At 37.4% G+C, this 13,017-nt stretch overlaps 1 protein-coding gene across 5 annotated transcripts in view; it reads right to left on the bottom strand.

Moving 5' to 3' along the window:
- Nucleotides 1-13,017, bottom strand: part of LOC139954774 (coiled-coil domain-containing protein 60-like) — a 24,883-nt gene extending 11,866 nt beyond the window's left edge. The window contains exons 1-11 of one of the 5 annotated variants that reach the window (XM_071954699.1): nt 12,797-13,017; nt 11,000-11,296; nt 10,590-10,759; nt 10,049-10,118; nt 9,348-9,475; nt 8,029-8,073; nt 7,352-7,564; nt 5,793-5,903; nt 4,779-4,890; nt 1,984-2,016; nt 158-347 (exon numbers count right to left, since the gene is read on the bottom strand). In XM_071954699.1, coding sequence (XP_071810800.1) covers nt 158-347; nt 1,984-2,016; nt 4,779-4,890; nt 5,793-5,903; nt 7,352-7,564; nt 8,029-8,073; nt 9,348-9,475; nt 10,049-10,118; nt 10,590-10,759; nt 11,000-11,284 — 1,357 coding nt within the window. In that variant the 5' untranslated portion in view covers nt 11,285-11,296; nt 12,797-13,017. Of the gene's footprint in view, nt 1-157; nt 348-1,983; nt 2,017-4,778; nt 4,891-5,792; nt 5,904-7,351; nt 7,565-8,028; nt 8,074-9,347; nt 9,476-10,048; nt 10,119-10,589; nt 10,760-10,999; nt 11,297-12,324; nt 12,484-12,796 lie in introns of those variants that run through there. The other 4 variants (XM_071954701.1, XM_071954700.1, XM_071954698.1 and 1 more) reach the window with 4 other exon arrangements.

Raw genomic sequence — 13,017 nt, 5'->3', positions numbered from 1 at the left:
TGAACAACATCCCAGAACATGACTCGATTCTGTGTTGAAATTATTTTAGTCCTCATTCATTTGATCAGAAATCAATGTCCAGCATTTTCATTTCCCTCATCCATTCCAATTCGAATTCAAATTTTGTCGAACAATTGAGAAACGATGTTACAATTACCTCTGACGGAATCCCTTGCTGAACTCATTCTGTCCTCGTCCATCCGGCTGGTTGTCTGCTCGGCGGGAAATGTCATTGAACTTGTTATGAAAGACTGCTGCGAGGGCGCACTCTGTCCAACTCCTCCCTGTTGAGTCTGTACCGACATTTTTCGCATCTGCCGACTCAGTGACATCCTCTGTCTCCCTCTCTGGTAGAAATGATGAAAATATCACATAAATTGACCTAACAGGATTCAGTATTTGATTTTGAGAAATTTGGATATAATCGTTCCTATGAATATCTGATGTCCCAATGAAAATTCAAATTGCAATATGAAAATGTAATGTCTTATGGGAATTTTCTTTAAAGCTTCACTAATTTGGACAACAACAAAAAAATTGAAATATGTTTGTCTTTTGCGAAGAAGAAGAATTGTGAAGTAGGTATTTTAATTGGCACCTGGCAAAGAAAGTTTCTTTGTTCCTTCAATTTCTGTTTTAATCAATGTTGCTGGCTTAACTGCAATATAGAATTACACAATGTAAATTTAAATAGACCTGTGCTATGAATCTTCCTATGCATATCTTGCACCATAAAGTGGCATTCATATGAAATATACCACACACTTGATCTATTAAACTGAAAAACAATGAATTGGTGGTGGGAGGGAGGTGAGCGGTACATGGTGGAGGGGAGGGGAGGGTGGTGTGGGAGGGCAATCTGTGTGGTGTTCTTCTTCATTGGCACATTGTGCAATCAGTCTGGTGTTCTTTGCAATGACCTGATGTGTGCAAGCTGTGAGGTGTTCTTTACAGGCACAACAGTACAATCTGTGTGTTGCTTATTGTTCCTTGGTGCTATCTGCAATGTCCCTTGGTGCTATATGTGGTGTTCCTTGGTGCTATATGTGGTGTTCCTCGGTGCTATCTATGGTGTTCCTTGGTGCTATTTTCTGTGTTCATTGGTGCTATCTATGGTGTCCCTTTGTGCTATATGTGGTGTTCCTTGGTGCTATCTGTGGTGTCCCTTGGTGCTACTTTCGGTGTTCCTTGGTACTATATGTGGTGTTCCTCAGTGCTATCTGTGGTGTTCCTCGGTGCTATCTGTGGTGTTCCTCTGTGCTATCTGTGGTGTTCCTTGGTGCTATATATGGTGTTCCTCGGTGCTATATGTGTTCATTGGTGCTATTTTCGGTGTTCCTTGGTGCTATCTGTGGTGTTCCTCTGCGCTTTATGTGGCGTTCCTCGGTGCTATATGTGGTGTTCCTTGGTGCTATCTGTGGTGTCCCTTGGTACTATATGTGGTGTCCCTTGGTGCTATACATGTGGTTCCTTGGTGCTATATGTGGTGTTCCTTGGTGCTGTTTTCAGTGTTCCTTGGTGCTATCTGTGGTGTTTCTTGGTGCTATTTTCGGTGTTCCTTGGTGCTATCTGCGGTGTTCCTTGGTGCTATCGGTGGTGTCCCTCGGTGCTATATGTGGTGTTCCTTGGTGCTATCTGTGGTGTTCCTTGGTGCTATCTGTGGTGTCCTTGGTGCTATCGATGGTGTTTCTTAGGCATACAATATGTGTGTGGTGTTTAGTGTCTGAAGGTAGAATGTGTGGTGTCCTGTGCACACAAATTGTAAATGGTGAGATGCTGTGTATGCACATTTACTTTAATCTACATGTGTGTTCCAACAGGTGTACATATTTCTCCATTGAACATACTCCTGTGCGGTGTTCTCTGTGTACTGGGTGCAATCTGTGTGGTGTTCTTTGTGTGTGGAGTGCAAGCGTGGCATTTACATCACAGGAGTGCAGAGCCGTGGGTGGTGACATCCAAAAACACATTACAAAACCCTACCTGCGCATTTGGAAGCCCTAAGGTGTTCTCATGCTTTAAAAACAAATTTAAAATAGAAGAATAAATAAAAATAGATTTTTAAGATTGACATAAAGTTGTTTGTTTTGTCCCTGAGGATGTCCATAAGTTGAACATAGCTTCAAATATTTAGGGGTGAGGTGGGGGGGAGGGAATGATGACAGGGAGAGATAAGCTATCCCTACACCTTTCCCATTTTGCTATTTTCTGTTGTTGCTGTTTTCACATCACAGACCAAAGTGTACGCCAGATTTATAGGTAGGACCACCGGCCAAATCTGGCTCGCTAAAGATGTCAATTTGACCCGCACAAAAACAACGGCCTAAAATCTTGTACCAATCTGGATATGCAGACCCTAAGTGTGTAAGAGTTGAGCACCTTACTGGCCTACCATGTACATTACGTAATTTAGGCATAATGATATTTTCATTCTGCCTTGCCCTTTGCTCCCCCCTCAAAGTTTTTTTTTTTTCCAGCCCTCATAGAAAATCCCTAGAGAACCCCTATGGTGTATACTACAAGTTCAATTTGATCTAAAGATATGTGGTAGGGGGGGGGGGGGAACACAGTGGTAATGAGGGTACATTTCCTCTGTTGCCAGAATGTAAGGTTTTATTAGGAACACAATTCCAAAAATGGTGGGGCAGAACATGTACAAATTCCCCCCCTCCCCCTCTCTCTCTCCTTCATTCTATTTCCATTTCTGTCATTCTGAGATCTGGGAACAGCTTCAATCTTAGATTACTGTTTTAAATATACATGAAAGAACTGGTAATATGTAGGTATATAGCTATTGGACAGTCCTAACAACAGAGACAGTTCTGTGTCTGTATGTCTGTCTGTCTGTCTGTCTGTCTATCTGTCTGTCTGTCTTTCTATCTATAGGGGGGGAATTTGAAGACTCATTTTTTTAAGATGGCTTTCTATTAGGTTGTAAAGCGCTATTGAAAACTTCGTAGATTTTAGCGCTTTATAAGTTCATTTATTATTATTATACATACATACATGTAAATTAAAATAAAATCATATATTAAGATAAATAAATAAATAAGGAAGTAATTATTTCAAACTTGAATGCAGGGCACATCAACATATCTATAAGAACAATTCAGACACGATCAGACATTTGCTGTATTACAATAATGTTAATAACAAGAGCCACAAACAGACAGTTTCTTTTCAACCAAAAAATGTGAATAACATTAAAAGGCAGGCAGATATGAAACTGTCGAGGCTGTTATAACATCTTCACTAGAAATAAAAAATCAATTTCAAATCCAAGAGTTTTAATCAATGTCCTCGGTATTGCCTTTGCATGGATACATAAGTATATACAGTCTTGTGAATCCACTAAGAGAAGTAGGACGCTGAAATCTGACTACCAGTAACTCTGACTATAATTATCAAACGATGATATAAAGTTGCGACCGCTGGAGTGCTTCGATTCCACTCAAGCGACAAAATATGATGGTAGGATTTTTTTAAGAAATAAGAGAGATGTTGCAAATACGGTTTTTGTTATTTATAGGCCTTTACAGAATTCTTCAGGAGTCACATTGGGGAGGAATCGATTAAAATAATACAGGATATTAGTCTTTGTGTAGCAAAATTTAAAAGCAAGCAAAACTATAATGAAATGAACACAGTAGATAAAGTAATAGGACAAGAGAAACAAAGAAATATAAAACAAGACACAAGACAAGATATGACAAAACAAAACAAGATATGACAAGACAAAACAACATAAGACAAGACCCGACCAGACATAACAAAACAAACAAGACAAAACCAAACAAAGACAAGACGAAATGACAAGACAAACCTAGACAAACCAAGACAAAACAAAACAAGACAAAAACAATGTAAGACAAGACAAGACCAGACATAACAAAACAAACAAGACAAAACCAAACAAAGACAAGACAAAACAAGATAAAACAACACCAAGACAAAGACACAACCAAACAAAGACAAGACAAAAATGACAAGACAAAACAAGACATAACAAAACAAGACAAAAACAACATAAGACAAGACAAGACCAGACATAACAAAACAAAACAAACAAGACAAAACCAAACAAAGACAAGACAACACCAAGACAAAGACACAACCAAACAAAGACAAGACAAAACAAGACATAACAAAACAAGACATAACAAAACAAGACAAAAACATCATAAGACAAGACAGTCCTGACATAACAAGAAAAAGACAAGACAAAAATGACAAGACATACCTAGACAAAACAAAACAGAGGAGACAAGACAAGACAACAAAACTAATCAATTTATTAATACAAGATTGAAGTCGGGCCAAAGCAAAGTGTACAAAATAAGAATATACAAATAATTTGGATATGTTGTTCCCAAGAAGCCTTGATCACAAAGCCAACTAAGGTTAAAAATTCAAGACGAGTATGATGTATCATTGAGGAAGACTTCACTCCACCCACTCACACTCCTCCTAACCGCTACCCTCCCCCCTTACCCACCCCCACCAAACCCTCTGCCCTACTCCCTTCTCAAAATAACTGCTGGAGTGTGAGCATTCAGAGCAAATAAACAGAGATGTACAAAATTCTAGAGGACCTGTGACATTTCAAACCTAGTAGGATCTTCTTCAGAGGCAGCCTCAAACGAAAGACAGAAGCAACGAGTCAAAATGAAGAGATGGGACAGACAAGTCATAGAATAACTGAGTGTTCATCTCTGATTGGAATACTATAAAATATCCACCCAGACACCTGATAACATGTAAAGACGACAGCCACTTACCAAATGGCCTGCTCCTGGGTGGGTTATGAACATGTTCCATTTATTCTCCAAGTGTTTCTCCTTGCGTAGCTTCTGCTGTGACGTCTTGCAGAAAGTATTCTGTCTGAGTTCTCTGTTAGGAAGTGAAGAGAGGTGGAAACTCACTACAGTTTGGCTTGCAAATGACGGGGGAGGGGGAGGGGGAGGGGGAGGGGGAGGGGAGGTGGCGGGGAGGGGTGAAGTACTACGATAGGATTGACTTGAGTTTATTTTGCAGTTTACTTTCCAAACCAAATTGTATTTTGTGATTCATAATGGGTTTATGGATACAGACCTTCCTCTCCCCACCCCACCGCACAAAACAAAATAATAATAATAATACTAATTTATAATAAAAGCACTGAATCAAATAATGGATTCCCTTTCCAATTTCCCAAGGATCAACAAATTGGCAAATTCTTTTGACTCAAGGTTAACTTGGCAGTATCCCAGAGATGCTTGCATCGGATTTCAACTTCAATATGAAAAGGAGAGTTCAATAACATGCCATCCGTTTGCATGACAACAGATTCTGTTACACTCCTGGGAAACTATTTCACAGTTAAGAAGGGGTTATACAATTTATGCCGGACAATCCCCAGTACCAAGTAGTGTCACTTTTGTAATGCCTTGTCCATTTCGATACAATTATTTGGTGCTCTACAGCTGTTTATTAATTCTTATGTAAAAAAACAAAAGGGTTAATTTACAAAGAAACACATACCAGGGCAACACTTTATCTTTAAATTTTTGTTTTATACAAATTTCTAAAATTGTGAGTGACATTCTCATTTCATTTAGTATAGCAATCCCCTGACTATCTAGAATGACTTTCCTTAAAACCTAAAAATTTAAATGCAGGGCTGATGTGAGGGGGGACTGGACAAGGGTATGTCCCCCCCCCCAGTTTCGTGAAAAATGTGCCTCTGGTCATAAAATACAAGTACACTTCAGAAAGAAAAGAATAAAATGGCACTTTTCTTCTTCATGTTGTACCTGTATTTGATATTCCAACATTTCGTGATCGAGTCCATTGCTAACGGTGGTTCAGTCATCATTGCTTCAAGAATCCAGTTTAGTGCACAGAGTTGTCGGAACAAAACATGCCTGAAGTTAATAAACAGAAAACAGTAATAACTTACCTGAAACGAAAAAAACAAAAAGAAACGGTGGGGGTGTGAACTGCTACTAAAAACAAACTTAACCAAAGCTCAGATTTCTGTCTCATTTGGACATGGTTCAAATGGTTTCTTTACATATAACTGATTGGTTCATTTTGTAACATGTTTACATCTATGGTAATACACTCAAAATTTGCTAAACATAATGAATTTTTTTTTTTTTTTTAATATTCTGAAAAATTGTGATGTGAATACGTCTTTAAAAATGATTGATTAGATCATTTTATTTATGTGTACGGCTGTATTATAATCATAGAAAATGGATTTTGGTTTACATTTGAAAAAAAAACCACAAAGGAACAAAACCACAGTTTTAATTATTTTTTTCTTACCTAGAAGGCACTCTTTCATGTAACATATCACACCTAAATGTAATTTTAAATGTTAATCAAATTTTTCAAAAAACAAGTTAAGCTTTTTCCCAAACAATTCAGTACCAAGTAATGGACAAAGAGAACAATTTTTTCATGATCTTCTTCTTTACATAAGACATTCTGTGACGATATTTTAAACAAAAAACATTTTCTCCAGACAGAATAATTGGTAAAACAATTTACAAGCTCAAGTACTAAATCAATCAAACCACTCCACAAAAAAAAATAAAATGCAGGTACTTAGTCGCCATGACGATACTGTAAATATCGAAATGGAGAAAAGATTTGTTATTTATTTCAGAACATGTCTACTTCCAATCAGAATACGACACACTTGCAGTCTTCGTTGCAATTGCAGGTTACTTTTCTTAACGCTACATTTTGACAGAAATTGTTTATCAATTTTTAGTTTGCTATCTGTCATCTGTCATGGCAGACTTTTGTATCTTTCCAGTAAAAGGATAAAGTCACAAATTTCAACAGAAGTATTAAACATTCTTCTTGGAAGAATTTTTTACCACAAAAAAAATAATCTCTCCTGACAGAAAATTAAAACTTTAATAAGCTCAAGCACGTAATTCCCAAGAATTACAGAACATGCAGGTACTCCATAACCATGACAAATATTGCCAATTTCAAAATTTAAACTAAATCTACATTATTTCCCAAAAGTAAAAGACATGTCATGAACTCCACATCAAAATAGTTAGAAATAATATATTTTATGGCTGAATCTCTTGTACAAAAGAAGAAAGAAAAAAAAACCACTACTCTCTCTACAGAAAGCTAAGTCAAATATTTTAAAAGCTCAAATACAATCATTCAGCATATGCCATAAGAAACAATCTCCACAGGGACTCTGCCTCAATCAAAGAAAATTTTAAATTTCAAAAAAAAAATGTTAATTTTTTATATTTAAATAAAACTTAAAAATACAAAATTGAACTAAATTTTTTTTTTAATTTAAGTTTTAAAATTAAAAAAGAAAATTTAAACTTGCATGTCAGGGGAATCTTCTTCCTCGATTTCGATATTTATGTTCGATCGACAAGGGGTGTACGGCCTCACGGATTCTTGGGGGCGTTTCTTCTTCCTGCGCTTTCTGGCTGGTGCAGGACCGAATGACGGTGACGGCGATGGGAGCATTGACATAGAGTTTGTAGAAGGAACTTGTAATGTGGATTCTTTCCCACTTGTCTCTGACGAATTGATTCTGAGAAGTGGAAATAAGAAACAAAGGGTCATGGAAGAGTCATGTGAGAGTCAGAAACGTTAAATAGTACCAGCATGCACTGTGCAGATCCACAGTGAACCATGTAATGGACATACATGCTGGATGATGAGGCATAAATTAATGCATGGCTTACTGTCAAGTATATATAAATAGAACCATCTGGTCTCTCTAAATAAATCAAACATGTCTTAAATCAGACCCACATCATCCAACGGCAAAAAAAGAAATTAAAGATCTACCGAGTTCCTCTGACATTAGCCGTCAAACATGTACGAGAAATATCCAAAACATTTCATAATTTAATACCAACTAAGGATAAGGTAAGGGTATGGTGAGATTAGGATGGTGGAAGGGAGGGGGGGGGGGTATGTTAGGGTCTAATCAAGATAAATCAAAACTGAGAATTAAAAAATTAATAATAACAGAAAGAGATAGGAACTTACCCAAAAGATTCCGAACTTCTCTTTTCTTCATTATTCATGTACGGACTAAAGCGAAAGAGAGAAACAAAAAGTTTGAACAAGGCACTGTGTCAAAGGTCACAGACACAGAGTGTGCTGTGTCAGGATGTCATGTTTTGTGCTTGGTAATTCACGAAATGGGCACTGCTAGTCTGCAGATATAATCTCTACTATATTTTTTCTCTCATTATTAATTCAGCCTTGCTGCAGCAGGATCTTGCAGCTGCTGCAGTATTTTTCGTTTGACATGGGGCCTCAATTATTAAAACTTAAAGACTCACAGTGATGTGCTTCTTAACATATAGCATGTTCCTTAGAATTTTAAGCAAAAATATAGCTGAACTGGTTACAGAATTAGATTGAAATAGTTTTTGTAGCTTCAAGCATATATTTCTGCAAAGTAAGGTTGGTAACAATCTGACTAAACATCAACCATCCCCAAAAGAACTTACTGCCCTACGTAGGCTTGTGGTTGATGATAACTGATGGTGCATCACATAATCACAACTGCGTAAAGGGCAAAAACAAAAAACACCTGGAAAACCTCAATGCACTTTATACTTGGACAAACAGGGTAGTAGGAAACATTCCTTGGCTCAGTATATATTATTTGAAAATTGGTATGTTTGATGAGAGATTGATAATTCTTTATAACATGAGTAGCTAAGAAAAGACATGTAACTTCCATTCTTATTTTTTTCTAATTTCCTTAAACTTACATTTAGGTAGCATACATTATAACAAGGCTAACCGGGCTGCCTCTGTGCTCTTATTTTCTTACATAAGTTATATGCTCTATAAAATGTTCTCTTGTCATTATGTTAACTGATTAATGTTAATGAAAAGTATATAAAATAAATATTATATCACTGGCAGGCTTCTTGCAGTGTTATGCCTCCTTTCCTTTTCCCACCCACTTTCCCTTTGCCCACCCCCCCCCTTACCTCCTAATCCTTTTCTTCCCATACCCTATAAAATGAAAACCCACTGCAAGTATCACTTCAATGAGGTACTGTGTTATTCTTTTGTTTACCATTAGATGCTTCTTGCAGTGCAATCCCACTGCACCTATAGCCCCCAACCCCTCTTCCCTCAGGCCCTTTCTTATACCCTGTAACACAAAGAACTACAGTGAATATGACTTATATAAATATACTTTATATTTAACTAAAAATGCTTCCTGCAGTGTAACTCCTCTACCCCTCCAACCCCCACCAACCCAGCCCTCTTGGTTATATCTCATTATCCCAGAACCTGTACTTTAACAACCCACGTTAAGAATGACTTGTATTATAATCTACCTCAGTGCTTCATCTCGGCCAAGATCTGGATCAAACTCTTCCTCGTCAGAGCTATCCACAACTGCAGGTTGCCACTCACACTTTTTCTTCTCTTCCAGCTCCCTTTGTTCCTTCAATTGCACCGTTTTCTAGTTTTTTTTTTCCAAATTTAGAGGACAAAATGGTCAGATTGTAACACTATCATCAATATTCTATCAAATGTTTTGATTTTCTTCAAGAATTGAGCATAAATTAATCTTTTTCTAATCACATTATTTTTCAGTGTTGTCTTAACTGAGTAAATACTTGCCCAACACCCCTTAAGCCAACGTACAATTTCCTTCACTCTGCCAGCAGCGAAAAACAATATAGCTTTTTCAGTTCTATTTTTGGCAGACAATTGATACCAAGTCATTTATATATCCTTGGTACACTATTCTGATTGGTTCACACAAACTCTTAATATTTACCAACTCAACAAAGGAGTACATTATATATATTGCATGCATGATTAAGGTGGATGTAATGTGTTCTACACGCATTCATGTCCAAACATTGGAGCTAAAACTCAGTGTGTCCAAGATGTCAGAACATTTTGAAATATTTAGTACAAACCATAACTATGTGTGAAACCATGGCAACTCACACAAATCCTCTCCCTTCCCTCTCTCTTCTTTCATTTTCCTTCATCTCGAGCCGAAAAAAAAAATGTTTTCTCTTACCCTTGCTTCCTCTTCTTGCTTTATCAGTGTAAAGAAACCATGTCCTAGTTTTGCCAGATTGACCATTTTCCTAGATACAAAATACAAACAAAAAAATATGTGAAAAAGTAAAAATGCCAAGGCTTGTACCACTGAAGAAGAGATATATAGCTGTTTTCTTTTTTGGTCATTTGGTCACCAAAGAAAGTCATATTGCTAGTCACTCTATTCTCTGGATACCACTACATTTTAAAACACTGCACAGTCTTCAAATTTCCAAAACTGTCAAGAAAAAAATCCCCTACCGCTCATACGATGTATCAATAAAAGTATAGGATAAAATAAGTTGATAAATCTGGTTGCTGATTCACAACCATCACTGTAAGCAACATTCTATACCAAGTATATATGACATGTACAGTATATATTCAATTTCCTTCAAATGGGCAGAATTCTGATTATAACTGATAAAAATGAACAAAACACAAGATTAATTGGCAGAGGGAAGCATAGGAGCTAGAAGCCTTTGGATAAGGTTGTATAACAGAATTCAGATGCTTACCTGCCATAGACAACTTCTTTACCGAGTGATTTTTGTGACTTTGTACTTCTACGAATTATAAATTTCTTCGGCGGTGGGACATCAGAAGCGTCGTCTTTTGGTGTCTTTTCTTCCTTGACTTTCTGAGCTGTGTCTTCTTTCTTGTTGCTAGCAAGTTCATCAACATTTTTCTAAAGAAAAGCATCAAATATATAAAGAAGGAAAAACATTGGTACTACGGGTTTACCGATCAGAAATGAGAAACATCTCTATTCTCTACATTGGATAATACCTCTGTTAGTGCAGATCTAGCAAAATGCTAAATCAAAGATAGCCAAATTGCTACACAAATTATGCACAGGCAAATAAAGCTACATTTTGAACTCTGGACCCTGCATATATATCTAAAGTAAAGTACTCCATAATCTTACCTCATTTAGTTGTCCAAGAGCATACAATATCAAATGTCTGTCTTCAAGAATTAATGGTTCACCGAGCAGTTGATATGGTTTGTAATTGGGTGCCTGGTAACCCTCTTCAGTCAGTTGTTTCGTTCTTCTTACATAATTTTGCTGCGCTACTTCTTGTCGACTGGGAACAGCACAGTCATAGTGGTTCTCTGAACGGGCAGTAATTTTAAGTCCTTGATGAGATTTGATTGGGAGTGGGGAGGGACTGATGAAGCTTCTTAAGTCGCTAATTTTGGATGGAGACATGTTGGCAACTTCCTAGATAAAAATTAAAAATAGGGTAAGAAAGAAGATTTGAAGCTGTTGCCAATAAACATGGTCTGAAAAACCACTGCAACAGAAGGTAACAATTCGTACTGGAAAAGTTTCATTGACCTCAATTTACATAGGGTTTAGGCTAACGCAATAGAAGCCAACTATTAATTAACAAGAAAGCCTCTCACAGATCATTAACAAAGAATATGTGACTAAAGACCTTTGATGGGGATATCATACTGTTTTTCCTTTTACATAACAGACATTTATCCTTTACTAATTGGTCTTCATACAAACAGTAAGCTGTTTTCCCCCACTTCTCAAATCTCGCAAAGTGATTTTCATAAAATTTCAAACTTGAGTAGGTCTCTATGAAGATGGTCATCTCAAACTTTTTTATCTCCCTGGATTCAGAGAGAAGCTTAAAAAGAAAATCCAAAAGGGTATTTCTATGCAAATATGGATTAAGGCTGTTGTTACCTCTGACAAGGTTAACCTTGGCTAATTGTAACAGTAATATGGAAATAGGTTCTAAGGCCTGCTTAGTTACACTAGGCCTACAACTTGCTAAGGCCCCTTATACTTATAGTAAATAAGTTAGTTTAATGGGGGAATTCCACAAGACCGAAGGTCCGCGAGACCGAATTTTCGAAAACCGATGGTCTATGGATGGTCCATCGATAGGCGTAACTAGACTTTTTCATTAGAGAGGCTTCAGAGGGGGTCAAAGAGATTGACAAGGGGGGCAATATTGTTTAAAATGGGGTATCGCTAAATCTAATTATTAAGTTTGTATTCTAAAATTTCATTTGAGGCAGAAGGGGGGGGGGCTTTGAGAGAGCAGGGACTTTTGCCCCCTGCAACCCCCTCTGGTTACGCCACTGGTGGAGGCCTAGTATCAATGCAAGCCGCTCCAGCCCCCTTGCGCAAGTCACTGGCATACACTATGGAAAGAAATGGCTGTAGGCCTAAATTCTTTTTAATTACGAGCTTCATCAACATAATATTACCAGTAGTAATATTTGTCTTACCACTAACTATCATAGGCCTAGTAATAGTTTCTGTCTTGCGGGACCTAGTAATAGTTTCTGTCTCTCGGACCTTCGGTCTTGCCGACCTCGAAGACCTTCAGTGTCGCAGACCTTTTTTAATTTCGTCTCGCGGACCTTTGGTCTCGTGGCCTGTAACCAGTTTAATACTACTACTAGGCTAAGACTACATTAAGTTAACAATAACTCTAGTTAGACCCTTTAAGCCATGTGCCCAATATGAACTTGGGCAGAATAAAGTTAGTTATTTTCACAGGCTACACTTAACCCGAAACTAGAATTAGGTCTGCACGTAAGTAGTACCACTTGGCACTAATGACAAATTAGCCTAACACCAGTAGCCTACCCAATGGACAGTGCAGGTAAGATTAATTATGGCTAACAAGTTAGGCTAGCACGAAGCACAGTTACAGTACGTCACTAAGCGCTTATTCAACGTAGTGTGTTTTCTTACCGTAGGTAACTGTGCGTAACGTTTTCCCTACATTTTCAACAAAAACATGAAACCGTGATAAGTTCTGGCATTATGAAATGTTGCGGTCGCGAAATATGAATATCAGATCATCTCTTATCTTTTTATTGTGTTGGATCCAACCTAATGTTACTTGTTAGGCTACTACTAACTTAGAACTGCTATTTGGATTCGCTAGCAAACCTAAGGCAGGTGTATGAGCG

The sequence above is a fragment of the Apostichopus japonicus genome, chromosome 17 (genome assembly GCF_037975245.1).
Source record: "Apostichopus japonicus isolate 1M-3 chromosome 17, ASM3797524v1, whole genome shotgun sequence".
Classification (NCBI taxonomy): Eukaryota; Metazoa; Echinodermata; class Holothuroidea; order Aspidochirotida; family Stichopodidae; genus Apostichopus; species Apostichopus japonicus.
The sequence above is the reverse complement of the archived record's forward strand: the minus strand, read 5'-3'. Positions and strand labels throughout refer to the sequence as shown.